Here is a 17,152-nt window from a genome sequence, read left to right on the forward strand (position 1 = left end):
TCTGAGGAGTATGTGCTGGGAGTTTTGTTAAATCTCTCAATGATTAAACAAATCTACTAGTTTATTATTAACTTTTTGGGTTTCGTCGGTTGAATGAATCCTTTGTTTAATCCATCTTATCAACTAGGATCTCCCAGCCAACGATCAATAGGTTTGCCAGGGTGTTTTACCTTTGAAATGGAGGTCATAAGTACGACTTTATTAGGTCAGATCCTGCTCATAGAAAGACTAAAAATACATTTTCCGACAATAAGTATACAGTCATCCTCTCATCTAACAGAGGTGATGTCATATCCCTGTGTGTTTCTCACCCAAACAAGAGGTCTTATCACACTATAATCCCCATTCATGCTACTTTAACAGAAACTCAATGTCAAATCTCATTACAACACATGACTGCTTGAAATGTAAGAAGATCTAAAACTATAAATCTGCTCAGTGTCGTTGTTTAAAAGATCTCATTGTTTGAACAAAGAACAGAAGTGTTTGCTGTAGGATTCGGTACAGAGACGCCCTGACGTGTGACTTTTTTAAACAGTTAAGATGATAACATTAAGCTGCGAGTTTCCTACAGGATACAATTCATCAAAGATCACGGCAATTGGTTTGTGCCTCTAGTGGTTCCAAATGGAAATACAAAAACACTTCCTGTTTTTATTTGACTCCGCCCCCTGTATGCTATTGCTCCCATTACACATTTACAAGATTGGTTGACATCATCCCTTGACTGCTAAATTAAATAAACAGACGCTCACAGACTTTACACTCTTCAGAAAGACCAAAACATTACAGAAAACATTTTAACCACAAAATAAAACTATGATATTGTTACGGAGAACGAAATGTTGTTTTACAGAAAGAAAACTCAGGAATACCAACAGAAACCTCTGCTTGACTTGAGTTTATCCAGATGGGTCTGAACATAAGTAATCTCGAACCTAGACCAAAATCACAGCCTTATCTGAATCATTGCTTCACATATTGCGCAAAAAGCTGCTAAAAATTAACAGTTCGATGTCTTATCAGGGCTGATGTGCACATCTGAAAGTATAAAACTCTATATATTATCTGTTTTATCAGTTTTTAAAAGATGATTTTTACAGATAATATAATAATAATAATGGCTAGAAGGAGTTAACCGGACGTATCAAACCTTGAGCCTTTGGACTGTACTCAGTGTATACGTTATGTTACTGTGATATCATTACATGTTTTATCCATATTTTATCACTATTTTACATAACATTAGATTTAGCTGTTTTGTGCAGAGTATAAGTACAAGTAAAGAGACAATGAAATGAATTTAGCATCCAAGTGCAAAAAGCAATAGTATGTATAGTGTGAACAGTGGTCTGTGGATGTGTGCGTTCGGATATGGGTGTGTCACAGACTTTAATAGATAAGTCCATGTGCACATGTCAGGAACTCAAATTCTTCATAAACTATTTAAACTATGCAGAATATATATGTTTGGATTTATAGCTTAGAGCAGGTGTCTCCAACCTTTTTGTGAGCTGGGGCTACCACAATGGATAAAACAATCTGGAGGGCTACTTTTATAAAAACGTTTTTATTTTACTTATTGATATGTTTTATGATAAAAAAACTTTTATCAGTGTTTCAAATGTTAACATACATAAAAGAAGGCATTCTAATATAAAAAATATGTCAAAAATAAATATAAAAAATTGTCTTACTGTGGGTAAGACGCAAGTGCAACGATTTGCGCGAGTAGATTATATACAAAAGTCAATGCAAAGACGCGATCAGACGTGTCCTCGCGTGGGGCGATAACACGCGCTATTCCCCTCAAACGCATCTTTGCCCAAGTTGAAAATATTCAACTCGAGCGAAAAATTCGCATGACACAAAGTTAAATTCCGCAAGTAATCAGAGCGAGTAACGTGATGCCCCGCTTTTGGTGTGTACGTAGCATAATGAATAATTCATATTTTCAACTTGGGAACTCACAGTTATGCTACATACACACCAAACGCGGGACATCGCGTTAGTCGCTCTAGATTACTCGTGGGATTTAACTTCGTGTCACGCAAGTTTTTCGCTTGAGTTGAATATTTTCAACTTGAGCGAAGATACGTTTGAGGCGAAATAGCGTGTGTTTTCGCCGCAAACGCACCGTCCATATCTTGTCATTCAAATTGCCCCACGTGATGACGCGTCTGATCGCGTCTTTGCATTGACTTTGTATATAATCTACTCGCGCAAATTGTGGAACTCGTGTCTGGTGTGAACCCACAGTTATGCTACCTACACACCAAACACGGGGCATCGCGTTACTCGCTCTAGATTATTTGCGGGATTTAACTTCATGTCATGCAAATTTTTCGCTCGAGTTGAATATTTTTTTAATAGGGTGAAGATGCGTTTGAGGCGAATAGCGCGTGTTTTCGCCTCAAACGTGCCGCCCATATCGTGTCATTCACATCGCCCCACGCGAGGACGCATCTGATCGCGTCTTTGCATTGACTTTGTATGAAATCTACTCGCGCAAATTGTGGTACTCACGTCTGGTGTGAACCCACAGTTATGCTACGTACACCCCAAACACTGGGCATTGCGTTACTCACTCTAGATTACTCGCGGGATTAAATTTTGTGTCATGCGAATTTTTTGCTCGAGTTGAATATTTTCACCTTGGGCGAAGACTCGTTTGAGGTGAATATTGCGTGTTTCTGCGGCAAACGCGCTGCCCATAGCGTCTCATTCGCATCGCCTCATGCGAGGATGCATCTAATCACGTCTTTGCATTGACTTTGTATGTAATCTACTTGCACAAATCGTGGAACTTGCGTCTGGTGTGAACCCACAGTTATGCTACATACACACCAAATGCAGGACATCGCGTTACTTGCTCTAGATTACTCATGGGATTTAACTTCATGTCATGCAAATTTTTCACTCGAGTTGAATATTTTTTTAATAGGGTGAAGATGCGTTTGAGGCGAATAGCGCATGTTTTCGCCTCAAACGTGCCGCCCATATCGTGTCATTCACATTGCCCCAAGCGAGGACGCGTCTAATCGCGTCTTTGGATTGACTTATTATGTAATCTACTCGCGCAATCGTGGAACTCGCGTCTGGTGTGAACCCACAGTTATGCTACATACACACCAAATGCGGGACATCGCGTTACTCGCTTTAGATTACTTGCGGGATTTAATTTTGTGTCATGCGAATTTTTAGTTTGAGGCGAATAGCGCGTTTTCGCGGCAAACGCGCCGCCCATATCGCGTCATTCACATCGCCCCACGTGAGAACGTGTCTCCCCTCTTTGCATTGACTTTGTATGTAATCTACTCGCGCAAATCGTTGAACTCGCAACTGGTGTAAACCCATGGTTAGAGTTTTGCTGTGAAACCTTGTAAATCCAAAGCTTTCATATGTTCTTCAAAACATTAAAAAAAATTATATACAACTGACAAACATATTTAATTGAGCTATGAATATAATAATTTGATTAAAATCCTACAGACGAATGTTGACTATTTGTAAGGTACCTTTATGGAAGATTTCCAATATTATTCTGTATTCGATAATACAAAATATGTATTTTTCTGTTTTTGTGTGTTTATGTCACACCACGGGGGCGGACCCGACTATACTAAAGGTCACGCCCCTCTCAACTCTTCCACCTCGAGGAGTTTCCCAAGACCACCCCAATGACCAGACAGACGAGTAAACTACAGTTAAAATAAACTTTATTAAATATTTAAAAGGAAGGGGGGAAAGGGGAAGGGGCAATTTAAAACTAATGGGTCTACTTCTCGCCTCCAGGGCCACTTGGGATAAGGACTGGGGACAGGGGCTCTGGTCCGAAAATCCGTGGCGCGCTCCGCTTCTCCTGGAGGCAGAATCAAATAAAAGTTAGTCGATGGTATGGTACTTTGTTGCAGATCGCTACTCTTCTCACCCTTCTGCCTCTCTCTCTCTCTCTCCTGTGTCTTAGTCGCGTGGCTCTTCAGACCAACACTGGGTTTCCTCACTCGCCAGGAGTCTTCAAGCACTGGTAAGTAATCGCTATAAGCACAGGTTAATTTCCACTTCACAGAATACGTTACTCACAGCCCTGGGGATCTTCATTTGCACGGAGCCTTCGTTGGAACACAGGTAAGTAATGGTTACCAGCACAGATCAAATCTGCTTCACCGGTTACGTTACTCACAGCACTGGGGATCTTCGTTCCCACGGAGCCTTCGTTGGAGCACAGGTAAGTAGTTGCTATAAGCACAAAACAATTTCACTTCACAGGTTACGTTACTCACAGCACTGGGGATCTTCGCTCACACGGAGCCTTCGTTGGAGCACAGAGAAGTAATTGCTGTAAGCATAGATTAACTTCACTTCACAGGTTACGTTACTCACAGCACTGGGGATCTTCGTTCACACAGAGCTTCATTTGAACACAGGTACGTAATTGCTATAAGCACAGAACAATTTCACTTCACAGGTTACGTTACTCACAGCACTGGGGATCTTCGCTCACACGGAGCCTTCGTTGGGACACAGATAAGCATTTGCTATAAACACAGATTAACTTCACTTCACAGGTTACGTTACTCACAGCACTGGGGATCTTCGTTCACACAAAGCTTCATTTGAACACAGGTAAGTAATTGCTATAAGCACAGATCAACTTCAGCTCACCAGTTACGTTGCTCTCAGCACTAGAGGTCTTCGTTCACTTGCAGACAGTGGATTTTCGCTACAGCGTTGGTGCATCGTATTCCTTCGCCCATCCACTCAAGCTGTCCGGGCGTCGTAGGGACTGGTGGGTCCAGTGGCACGGAGCCGAACGCTTCCCGAACTCCCCCTCCTACTTCCACGGCCGGGGTCCCGAGTTGGGGCGAACTTTCGTCGGGGCTCCGCTCACCACGAGCTTCTGTTGGAAAGGCCAGTACACACACAGCTATAACCCTCAATCCGCACGGTACACTCTTTATAATACTCACTGGGTTTCACCACTGTCTGCCCTATGGAAGAACGAAGCTCTCGTTGACACACCCAGGGCACAGGGCTTAATTTTCTCGCTCTCCTTAGGACCCAGGCCACAACAGATGTCGTCGTCTCGCGACTCGTCCGAGGCTAGTCAGTTTGTACGTTAATAGCACAGCACACACACAGCAAGCATAGCGTGAACACCATCAATCAGTAAAACTCACCCAGAGCAAACTTCACGTGGTTTTAAGTCGCCCTCGCCACCTGGCTTCGACTCCCTCGAGAGGTTAGTTGGGCGATAGCTGGGCCAACAATGAGCGTGAGTTGTAGGCTATCCACAGGCCCGGTGTGTTGTTTCTCACTCCTCTGGCTCACCTGCGCTTCCTTTTCCCACAGGGCCACTGCTCTACTGGTGTGCGACACTTCCTACCAAATGCTTCTTCCGTGCTTCCGGTCAACCCGCGGCTCACCCACGCTTTCCTCTCCAGTGGGGCCAGGGACCTCAAAAACACAAAGGAACACACCAAGCAACTCTTCTTACAAGTATTGCACAGATAAGTACTACAGCTGTTACTCAATCTTCGTTGTCAACGATTTCTAATTTCTGTACTCTTGATGGCTCTGTGTCCGCTCTCTCTCTAGTGAAACCTCTCAATATTCCTTCGCCAGCTGACTGTCCCTTTCTCTCTTCCCCAGGGGAACGATCCAACCAGCGCAGTCCGTCTGCAAAGCAGCAACACAGCGTATACAAAGTACACCACAAGCACACCGTTTGATGTCTTCAAAGGTCTTTTTATGCTCTGACTCTTCTCCTTGTCAGCCTATTAGCAACCGCTGTGTAAATTATCCCCACCTGAGCGTGATCAGGCTTAATTTCGGCTTCGGGGAAGCCCCGGGAATTCCGGTGTTCTGAGTGAAGCGTCCGGGCGGAACCATCATCGGGCGGAACCCGTTTTCCACACTTTTGGTTCCGCCCTCACAAACCGTCACCTGTGACATTTACATTATTTCTGTATTATTATACTGCATAATTATTGCTATATCTATATTTATTAGACGAGGAAAGCACCAGGCCCAGATGACGTTACACCACCAGCCTGTCTGAAACCCTGTGGTGACCAGCTGGCCCTAATCTTTACACAAATTTTCAGCACTGGAGATGTGCGTAGTTCCTTCCTGCTTCAAACTCCTCCCCATACCAAAGAAAACCAAAATCACATAAATGACTGCAGACAGTCATCATAAAAACATCAAGGATTCAAAAGCAAATCGTACAAAAATGTATGAATGTGGTTGTACAAATACAAATTAGCCACCTTGTAAAATGCGTAAAATTTGCCATGAGAAAGCGTTGGCAATAAACTTGTGCAATACACAACAATATTTATTTAAAGGTGCTGTATAAATGTAAAACTGTATTTACATAGAGGAATAATAAGAGTTCTGACATATCCAACACTAGTTTCCTCATTCTTATGTAAACCTTGTGCATGCAAAAGACAGGCCAATCTCCACAAAATTTTTTGCATTTAACATACTTTTAACATATTTAATATATTATTTAAATTCTATTTTGTGTATTTTTAAGTACTTTTTATTTGCATATTTTATTCTATCTTTTTATTATCTGTACCTGTCACTGCACTGTTAAAAATGTATGTAGAAATTACGGTATTACTGGCAGCTGTTTGGCAGTAACTTCCTGTAGATTTAAATTTATGTTATTTACTGACAACAGTTTTTTCAAAGATAAATGAGCATTAAATGTCAACAAGACTTTATCTTTACATGAAAAAACTATAAAAAAGTACAGCATTATGCAAAGCGTTTCTGGGAACCAAAATCATAAAAAATGAAAAAAGAGGATTTTGGGTTCCCAGCATGCTTTGCATGAGGCTGTTTCTTTATAATTCCATTCTGTAAAGACCAAGACTTACTGTTTAATATTAATTTTTCTTTGAACAAACTGTTGCCAATAAATTAGATAAATATAAATCTACAATAAGTAAGTGGCAAACTGCTGCATAACTACAGCTATTTTTACAGTGTCTCATTCTGTTTGCACTGTGCCTTCAATGTGTGCACATACTGTATAGCACCTGACATTAAAAGCGCATCTGATTTCACAATTTGTTTTGTATTGCTGCAAAACTGTTGAAAAACACTAAATAAACTTAAACTGAACTGATTTTTTTTTGTGATTTTTTTTATTTTTATGATGCAAAAAAATGCTAATGTATAATTAACAAAATACAAGTTTATTTTAATCAATTCTATTTATAATAATTTTTAATGGATGCATTCCATATTAATTTGTGTTTTAAAGAAAATGATAATGTTTGAATTATTGTTTTGATTAAATGTAGGTTTTGTGATTTAGAAAATCTATATGTGGACTTAAAAACTTATGTGAAGTTAAAAGTTTAGGTAAATAAAATAAACAATTTTGTCTTTCATTACCTAAAGTGAATACTTGTTCAAACGTATAAATAAATTTCTTTGTAAGTAACATTAGAATAGACTTGTGAATATAAACTGTCAACCCCCCAGCCTGATCTTACGAGAAATCGTACATAATTTACGAGTTTGCTAATTCGTATGAATTCATATGAAGTGAATTGTGCAAAAACGTAGAATTCGCATGAAAAAACAACAACGAAACCCAACCCCTAACCCCACACCTACCCCAATGTCACAGGGGTCAAGGCAAATCGTACAAAAACATATGTGATCTTATGAATTAATACGAATTAGCCAACTCGTAAAATATGTACGAATTCTTGTAAAATAGCGTTGACCCCCCCTTCGGTTCCTCTCGCTCTCTTTCTCTCTCTGAATGTTATATCCTATTACATATTAAAATAAATTCATTCTGACTAACATAATACAATAAAATTCATTAACATACCGTATAAACATATGATTTGTCTGATAAATATAAAAAGTTGAGCTATAGTAATACCAATTGAACTGATTAAATTTAGATACATGAATATTCATGTGTGAGAAAGCATGATTTTTTGGTCCATGCATAAGAGTTGGTAAAGTTGCCATTGAAACTTTCTTTGTGAACAGTGTAGAAGCTGCTGTGAATATCTTACAGAGATGAACAGATGATTTATTCATAATGATTCAGTGACATCAGCAAACAGATAAAGCAGATCTGTGAGTATGAAGAACAATCTGGCTCTTGTCAAACGGCTGTTGGGTGTGATTTAGCGACACATGGCATCACGGCAGAAATATCCTTCACATATGTTTCATTGCTGTGGAATTTCATCTTCACGCAGAAGAAATCGGAGGAAACGCGAGGTCTGAAAGAATAAACACGTTACATTTAACAGGAAGTTGAATCATTTTTCATCCATTGTTCTCGGTTGGCCATCCAGAGAACTGAAAGGGAACTAAACTAAATTAAACCAGTAGTTCTCAAAACTTCTATCTAGATAAACATGCTTTCAATCACAATGTTATAAATGCTCATGACAGATATGTGCTTTCCTTAACCCACACACATTTGACAGACTTAAAGATATGGGAAAATTTACTGTCCTATCCACATCCTTCTAGATTTGAAGATCATTCGGTAAAAATACATTAATTGGCTAAATGACTTTTATCCTATCATCATTATTCAAATATAATTTTTTATTGAACATTGGTATTTTTATCATATTAGATGTTGCAGGCATTTTATAAAGTAATAATTCACTTCAGACTATATATATATTTTTTTTTTCATTTTAGAAATTTGGCTTGATATTAAAAACGTATTATTTAGCAGCTTATTCAGTGCACACATATTTAATAAATGGACATTGACATTAAGTTTCCTTGAAATATAGTATGCTGTTGTTAAAAAAAATGTTTTTAGTTACATATAAAGTGTTTTAGAGGAACATAAAAGTGTACTGATGTGTTATTCAAGGCTAAATAGTTTTTGTTTCTGATTCTTCAGTCTTTCTGTATTCCCCATTCAGTTATATAATTCACTTCATTTCTTCATACAGTAAAGCCAGATTAATCTAACAGCTTATTCTGGATCACAAACACTGACAAATAGTTTTAATAATCTTTACTCGACTCAGGGGAAATATTTTACTTTTTTAAACAAATTTTTAGTGCTGTTGCTATTTTAGCTGTGTAAAACTTAAAAATTCTTAAAGGAACACTCCACTTTTTTGAAAATAGGCTCATTTATTTTAGAGTTAAACATGTGATTTTTACCGTTTTGGAATCCATTCAGCCGATCTCCGGGTTTGGCGCTAGCACTTTTAGCATAGCTTAGCACAATCCATTGAATCTGATTAGACCATTAGCATCGCGCAATAAAATAACCAAAGAGTTGAGATATTTTTCCTATTTAAAACTTGACTCTTCTGTAGTTACATCGTGTACTAATACTGACGGAAAATTTAAAGTTTCGATTTTCTAGGCAGATACGGCTAGGAACTATACTCTCATTCTGGCGTAATAATCAAGGACTTTGCTGCCGTAACATGGCTGGAGGAGGCGTAGTGATATTACGCAGTGCCCGAAAAATAGTCCACTGCTTTTGAAAGTTACCAAGGTGACTATTTTCGGGTTCTGCGTAATAGACCTTTCTCACAACTTCCGTATTTATGACCGGAAATACGCAATCGTCACGGAAATCTACTTCCTCCGCAGTCAAGGCAATGTAAAAAGCCGTATATGTTCCATTAATTCCCTGTTGATGGTGAAGTTAGACAGAAGTGGATTTAGGCTATCCGGCGAGATTAAGGACCTAACTTCACCATAAGAAAGTGGAGCACTTAGGTATGCAGCAGACCGTTCACTAAAGATGACTATATTTTAGGGCTCACTGGTCGCCGCTTGCAACCAAATGCTGTCTCTACCCATTTTTCTTGGAACGAGTTCACCCCGACACACAAACATACGATCACAGACATTACCAGACAAAAATGTTAACTGATAATGATAATATCCGGCTAACGTTATTGTTGCTACACACAAGACGTTCACTTGGACAACCATAGGCAGTAATTGAAGGTAATTGATACCATAAGGGCTCAGTCACACCAAAAGCGCTTTAAACGCTTGCAAACGCAAGGCGCGACGCACTGCCTTTTTTAAAAAAGAGCAGTGCGGCGCGGCTTTTCGTATTGCTAAGCAACCACCGAGTCAGCTGTCTTGTCAATCAAATATTGAAGCGTGAGCGCTCTTTTGCTGTTAACTGTCATATTAGCAGAAGCTTTAAAAAGAGGGCGCTTGCTCTGACCTTGTTTGAGGATAAGAGGAGCACAAACACGCAGGAGAGAGTGAGCGAGTGAAGTCTGGTTCTTCAAAGCAACTGTAAACTTCCCTCAGCACAACGTGAGGCCCGCATCTCCCCTCATTCGATTGTACAATCGAAGACGCGAATGACTTAAGGCGCTCCTCCGATCACAGCGCTCCGTCAAAAACGCGTGCGAGGCAGGCGGAAGAAAACCCCAAGGCGCTCTGCTCGCATAAACAGAGCTCAAACGCGCCCTGCCCATAGAATATCATTCAAAAAAGGCACCTGCAACTGCCATAAACGCTTTTGGTGTGACTGAGCCCTAATGCTTCATTGAAAGCAGACTATTATGTTTTAGTAAGGTAGTCTATATCATCTACTATACATACATTATGTGTAAGTGGACACGCTAATAATGTGTCGTTTTAGTTAACAGTTCAGTAACAGTTAGACTCGCTCTCTACTTACCTAGAAATGTATGGACAAATTCTTCATGGAAAAAGTTTTCCTCCATTAGTCGTGTCACATCAGCAAATGTAATATTTGGCAAATCCATTAACAAAGTTGTGTAGACTCTTTGATCCATTTTAAATTTGCCCGGGTTTATGTTTTTCTAGTGTGTTGACGCTTGACAGGAACTCCGTTTTCACGACGATTACGTATTTCCGGTTACTGTGAGAAAGGTCTATATCATTGCGCCTCCCGCAGCCATGTTACATCAGCAAAGTCCTTGATTATTACGCCAGAATGAGAGTATAGTTCCTAGCCATATCTGCATAGAAAATCACAACTTTTAATTTTCCGTCGGTCTTAGTACACGATGTAACTACAGAAGAGTCAAGTTTTAAATAGGAAAAATATCCGAACTCTTCGGTTATTTTTAGCGTGATGCTAATGGTCTAATCAGATTCAATGGATTATGCTAAGCTACGCTAAAAGTGCTAGCGCCAGACCCAGAGATCAGCTGAACGGATCCCAAACGATAAAAATTTTATGTTTAACTCTAGGAGAGATGGAAATCAGCATATTTAAAAAGATTAGTCAATTTTCTTTAAAAAAAAATCCAGATAATTTACTCACTACCATGTCATCCAAAATGTTGATGCTGGAAAATGAACCCATTTTTTTTAAGTGCAGTGTCCCTTTAAGAGTAACTAAGAATAATTTAAATAAAACATCATGTTTTTTGTTAATAACATTTGGGTCTTTTCATCAAAAGTTTAAATCTCTGACCTAATGTCATCCCCTAGCACAGATGTTTTACATGTTTGTTTAGGATGCCATCTATAGGATAAGAAATGTTTGAAAGCTATGCTTAATCTAGACTGTAATACATCTGAAAAACATAACAATGAGTAGCTGTTGTCACCTTTGATCCATTGACTTTTCACTTTCATTATGAAGAAAATGTTTTAGTTTGTACCCAGGCCTGTGTTGTGTTTTCAACTTATTCTGTTTTCATCAAAACAAACTAAAGGCAAATACATTTAGTTTTTTATTTCCTAAAGTCAATACTTGTTAAATGTATTAATTTCTTTGTTAAATCCTACCACATAAACAAATTATACATACATATACATACAATACAATTCCTTAACAATTAAACATTCAATTTTTCTGATCAATGTTATCAAAGTTAAATAAGACGCATATTTCATATCCAAACACAGATTTGTAACACAAAGAAATAGCTTGAGTATGTGGTGGGAAACAATCTTTCATAAGCCCTCCTGCTGAAATCTTCATAAAGTATAATGTCAATGTGTTTCCTGTCTCCTCCCTCGGTCAAACTGTTGCTCATAAGGAGGGGGGGCGTCAGGCGTCAGGGGTGAGGGCCTCTTAAAATTCTTTCACTTCTTCATCCAGCAGCTCAGTAGTTTTCTGTTCATGACTTCAGTCGTGCGGTGTGAATATGTGTTCACTGGGTTTCGCCCGGTCTTTGGGTTTTGCTCTTGTACCTTTGGCCATCTGCTGTATTGTGGGTAATGTCCTGCTCTTCTTCCCTGATGCGCAGGTGATTTATGTACAGGAGAATCATGTGACTTCATATGTGTGGTACTTTATGGGAATCGGAGGAGGCGGTTTGGCTGTAAGTATCATATTTTTGTGACTTTCTGTATTTGTGCTCGGATTTGTTGTTAGGCTCTGGACAGGAGTCGGATTGAAATCACTTAAAGTCCGAAACAAGATGAATTGAATGAAATAGTTTTTACACAATGTTTAGTTGTGTGATATGATTGTTTTTAACCACTAAATGCATATCACAGGACCCATGTACCGACTTAAAGGGATAGTTCACTTTAAAATGAAAATTCTGTCATCATTTTGAGAAATGAGGGTAAACACACAGCAGGTAGTGAGCATTGACTTCCATAGTAAGAAAAAAATATTTTGGAAGTATTGTGATAAATGACTAAGAAAATATTTTGATAAATGATGGAAAGCATACAGTTGACGGTACTCATTAAATTCCATCATATTTTTTATTCCTACTGTGGAAGTTAATGGACACTATGTGCTGTGTGTTTACCATCATTTCTCAAAATATCTTCTGTTGTGTTCATCAGAAAAAAGAAACAACAACATGAGGAGGAGTAAATAATGACAGAATGTTCATTTTAAGGTGAACTATCCCTTTAAGTACTAATGTAACAGCAGTGGTTTTCAAACTGGGGGCCGGGGGGCCGCAAGATGGTGCCAGGGGGGGCCCAGTTTTATGACATTTTATAAAATACATTCATTTATCATGAATTCTGTGTAATTAAACCTAAAAAAATAATAAGCCAACTAACCAACAGCACTACTAGGTATAATGTTATATGTTTTGTTTAATTAAGATATTACATTTTAAAACTGTTTTAGTCATAAATTTTCTTTCGGGGGGCCGCAAAAAAATGCACCGTACACAAGGGGGGCCGCCGCACGCTGAAAAAGTTTGGGAACCACTGCTCTAAGGCAGTGGTTTTCAAACTGGGGGCCGCGAGATGGTTCCAGGGGGGCCCCAGTTTTATGACATTTTATGAAATTCATTATTTATCATGAAGTTTGTGTAATTAAACCTAAAAAAATAAGGCTACTAACCAAAAGCACTACTTTTTTGTTGAATTTAATGGTTTTTTTATTAAAATGTTGAGTTTTAGAACAGTTTTTGTCACAAATTTTCTTTGGGGGGCCACGAAGGAATGCACCGTACACAAGGGGGGCCGGACGCTGTAAAAGTTTGGGAACCACTGATGTACAGTATATGAAACAATAAACTGTTTGTTCATTTATACAGATGTTGATTCCAGCCTTTGTGTTTTTGGGAATGGGTAAATGTGCAAAAAGCTGCGGGACAGAGAGCTGTGCGGTGAGTGAGGTGAATCTACCGAATTCGATTCTCGCTCATCTATACAGTATTTAACAGCAGGTTGATGTGTGTGTCTTTATAGATGTGTGGTTCGGTGATAGCAGCTCTTGTCGGATTAGTCGGATCCGGATACTGTTTCCTGATCTCTGCCATAGCACTGTTGAAGGGACCAAATTGCTTTACCACGGCGAAGGGATGGACGTCTCCCTTTGAGAACGATGGTGGAAAGTAGGTTCTCTTTGTGATAAATGAAACACGCATCTTCCTGTTCGTCTTTAACCCTGGTTTTCATTGGTTCAGGTATCTGTTTGCCCCCGATACGTGGTCTGAATGCGATCAGCCCAGACACATAGTGGAGTGGAACGTGACGCTGCTGTCCATCCTGTTGGGTCTCAGTACATTCGAGTTTCTCATCTGTCTCATGCAGTTTACAAGTGGATTGGTTAATGCTGTCTGCAGACCCTGCTGCTATAAGCAGGAATATAGCTTGAATGCATAAACATAAAGACTTCTTTTAGATCTGTGAATCACACGCGCACGCACACACACACATATAATACAAAAAACAGTGAACGTTTCTGCTGTATGTATTAAGACATTTTCAGCTAAATCTATATTGTTAGCAGGTTTTCTGTAAAGAACTACTATCAGTATTATTTGCATATAAATGTATTTTTATTGAGTATTGTTTGTTTTGTACACTAAGTTCTGTAAGTTATTTTGTAATTATTGAAAGTAATAGAAGAAATGTTTTTTAAAATGTCCCTAATAGTTGTGTTATGTTTAAACACACTTTTAATGAATAAATGTTTCATTTTAGAGTACTGTTTTTATGTTATTGAGCTTTTGTGGACCTTGTTACTTTGTATTTCAACATTTTCAGATTAACTAAAGCATCAGGTACAGTACACAATAGTTGTTTTTCATAAAGCCTCGTGATCCTCTTACATCAATAATCTACGGCACATACATTTTGTAAATTCTGTTCAATAGTTTGCTTGCGCATTCAGATCTTAATGATTAAAGGATTAGTCCATTTTCTTAAAAAAAAAATTCATCCAAGATGTTGATGTCTTTCTTTGTTCAGTCAAGAAGAAATTGTGTTTTTTGGGGAAAACATTCCAGGATTTTTCTGATTTTAATGGACTTTAATGGACCCCAACTATTATTAGTTTTAATGCAGTTTGAAGTTGCCGTTTTGAAGGGCTCTGGACGATCCCGGGCGAGGCATGGGGGTCTTATCTGGCGAAATGATTGTCATTTTTGGCAAGAGGTATAGGAAATATGCACTTTCGGACCACAACTTCTCGTCTTCCTCCGGCTGTGTGACGAGCCAGCGCGACCTCACGCCATACGTCATCACATCAAAAGGTCACGGATGACGTATCGAAACTACACCCCAGTGTTTACAAGTATGGAGAAAGAGGACCGTTCCGACGTTGTTGTATTGTCGAATGATACTAATTAATGTCTTTGTGTCAGTTTATTGTTTAAAATGGTCCACAAATGTGCGTCTCATATATGTAACACGTGACCTTCCCACGGCATTACGCAACTACGTGAGGTCACGCTGGCGCGCCACAGGACCGGAGGAAGACGAGAAGTTGTTGTTTAAAAAGTGCATATTTTTATTTTTCTTGTCAAAAATGACAATAGATAAGACCCTTGTGCCTCGTTTGGGATCGTTTAGAGTCCTTTGAAGCTGCAATTTTGAACTGCATTGAAACTGTTAAGTGTTGGGGTCCATTACAGTCCATTAAAATGAGAAAAATCCTGGAATGTTTTCCCCAAAAAACATAATTTCTTCTCGACTGAACAAAGAAAGACATCAACATTTTGGATGACATGGTGGTGAGTAAATTATCTGGATTTTTTTAGAAAATGGACCTTTAATGGTAAACGAACTTGGCTTACTGTCCTCGAAGGGAGTTTCGAAGGGAGTTTGTACCTAAACCTGAGAGCGGGGCTCGATCCCCAAGTTCAACGTCTCTGAAACAGAACTACAAAGAGGAAGAAAGAGAGATTGAAGGTGGAGATGGGGAGGAGGAGGGATGCCGCAAAAATTGCAGCTAGACCAGGAGGCCTGAAGGCTGCCTTATACTGTATATGCAGTAAGCCATAATGAGGATTGACAGGCCTGAATGTATAGGCTCCTCTCGATCCTATGTTTAGAATTACAATTAATAAATGTTGTGTTACTTTTAACAAAACTTGTGTTATATTTGAACACAAAATGACACATATGGGCTCTATCATACACCCGGCGCAATGCAGTCAATGGTGCATGTTTTTTTTTATTTAAAAAGCGCGTTAGTAATATGCGCTTATAGAAGGGACAACAACTGCAGCAGCACAAAAACGCTTTTAAATATTAAAAATTAAAGGATTGAAATGTAAAAGATTATTATTGAATCTCTTGGACATAAATGAGGACCGATTATGAGACGTTAAAAGGCGTAAAGAGCTGCTTCACCTGTAGCCTGGTAAGTAAATAAATGCTTTGCTTTAAACAAATGTATCTATTTTTAAATGTATTTTAAATGCTAACCTACAGATTTATTGTATATGATGACTCTGTACCTGTGGATATGGTGAGATGAGAAACATTTTAAGTAATGCTTTGTAAAAATCCCATATAGCGCTGCTCTAGTGCTGAAACGTTTGTAAATTCTTTATCTCTTGTTTGTATTTTTAGAGTACAAACCTTTTCTTGCATATTTGCATACTATTTTATGAGATTAATGATTATGTAAGAAATCAATACATTTACAGCAATTAAAAGCCTGCTATTTACTTCTATGACTGAAAGAAAAAGGCTTTTAAAGGTTTTAATCCAAAAAATTCTGCTCTAGCTCTTTTCTTAAAGCCACTTCACCAATTTATGAAGCTCAATTATCTTTTGTTGCACATCAGAAATATATTTTTTTGGTTTTTAAATTTTTTAATTCATTTTAAATACATTTTTGTGAATTTTTTAAGTAAAAAAAATCGAAGGATTAACAATGCAGATACATTTTTACAGCCTTATTTGATCATATTTACCAAGGGTGCCAATATTCTTGAGCAAGGGTGTTTAATTTTCATGAGGGCAGGGCTGTGACAGATATTTTCTCTGGTAAGTATTTGACCTTTTATCAGGTCAACCTCAACAAATGCAAATTCCCAAAACCCCATTGATTTCTTTTTCAAATAACCCAAATACAGGAAACGTTACGTAATGCAAACAAAGTCTTTTATGAGATGATGTTCGCATCCAACATGGACAAACACTTCAGTAATGACATTATGACAACTCTCATTATATTTTTGGCATTGGTTTTTGTCCAAACAAAACAATATACATTTTCTTCCGAAATGAATGAATGATAAAGCCAAACAAGTCATAATAACAACCTTCAGCTTTGTTTTAAGTGTACTGACAGCTGGAGTTTCCCAGATCTGATAGAGTTGAGTAAGTAACACTATATTCAAAGGGTCATGTACTGTCCCATGGTCTGATATGTCAATGATCTTTTGCCCTCTGTTCATCTCTTGTGATGATTGGCTGACCACCGTCACCCTTCAACATTTAAAAGAGTGAAGCAATCACT

The 17,152-nt window shown here is 38.5% G+C and overlaps 1 protein-coding gene across 1 annotated transcript; it reads left to right on the top strand.

Moving 5' to 3' along the window:
- Window positions 1-11,907: 11,907 nt before the first annotated feature.
- tm4sf18 (transmembrane 4 L six family member 18) lies at window positions 11,908-14,386 on the top strand. The gene is made up of 4 exons (XM_055217624.2): window positions 11,908-12,302; window positions 13,491-13,562; window positions 13,645-13,790; window positions 13,863-14,386. Exons 1-4 carry the CDS (start codon window positions 12,126-12,128, stop codon window positions 14,059-14,061), a joined length of 594 nt encoding a protein of 197 aa, XP_055073599.2. The 5' UTR covers window positions 11,908-12,125; the 3' UTR covers window positions 14,062-14,386.
- The last annotated feature ends 2,766 nt before the right edge of the window (window positions 14,387-17,152 follow it).

The sequence above is a fragment of the Misgurnus anguillicaudatus genome, chromosome 23, assembly GCF_027580225.2.
Source record: "Misgurnus anguillicaudatus chromosome 23, ASM2758022v2, whole genome shotgun sequence".
Taxonomy (NCBI): domain Eukaryota; kingdom Metazoa; phylum Chordata; class Actinopteri; order Cypriniformes; family Cobitidae; genus Misgurnus; species Misgurnus anguillicaudatus.

Excerpts from the sequence above, each read along its gene's own strand:
- tm4sf18 (XM_055217624.2), top strand. The coding sequence starts at position 12,126 with ATGTGTTCACTGGGTTTCGCCCGGTCTTTGGGTTTTGCTCTTGTACCT. Across the intron at positions 12,303-13,490 it reads TCGGAGGAGGCGGTTTGGCT|ATGTTGATTCCAGCCTTTGT; the intron begins GTAAGTATCATA and ends TCATTTATACAG. Across the intron at positions 13,563-13,644 it reads GCGGGACAGAGAGCTGTGCG|ATGTGTGGTTCGGTGATAGC; the intron begins GTGAGTGAGGTG and ends GTGTCTTTATAG.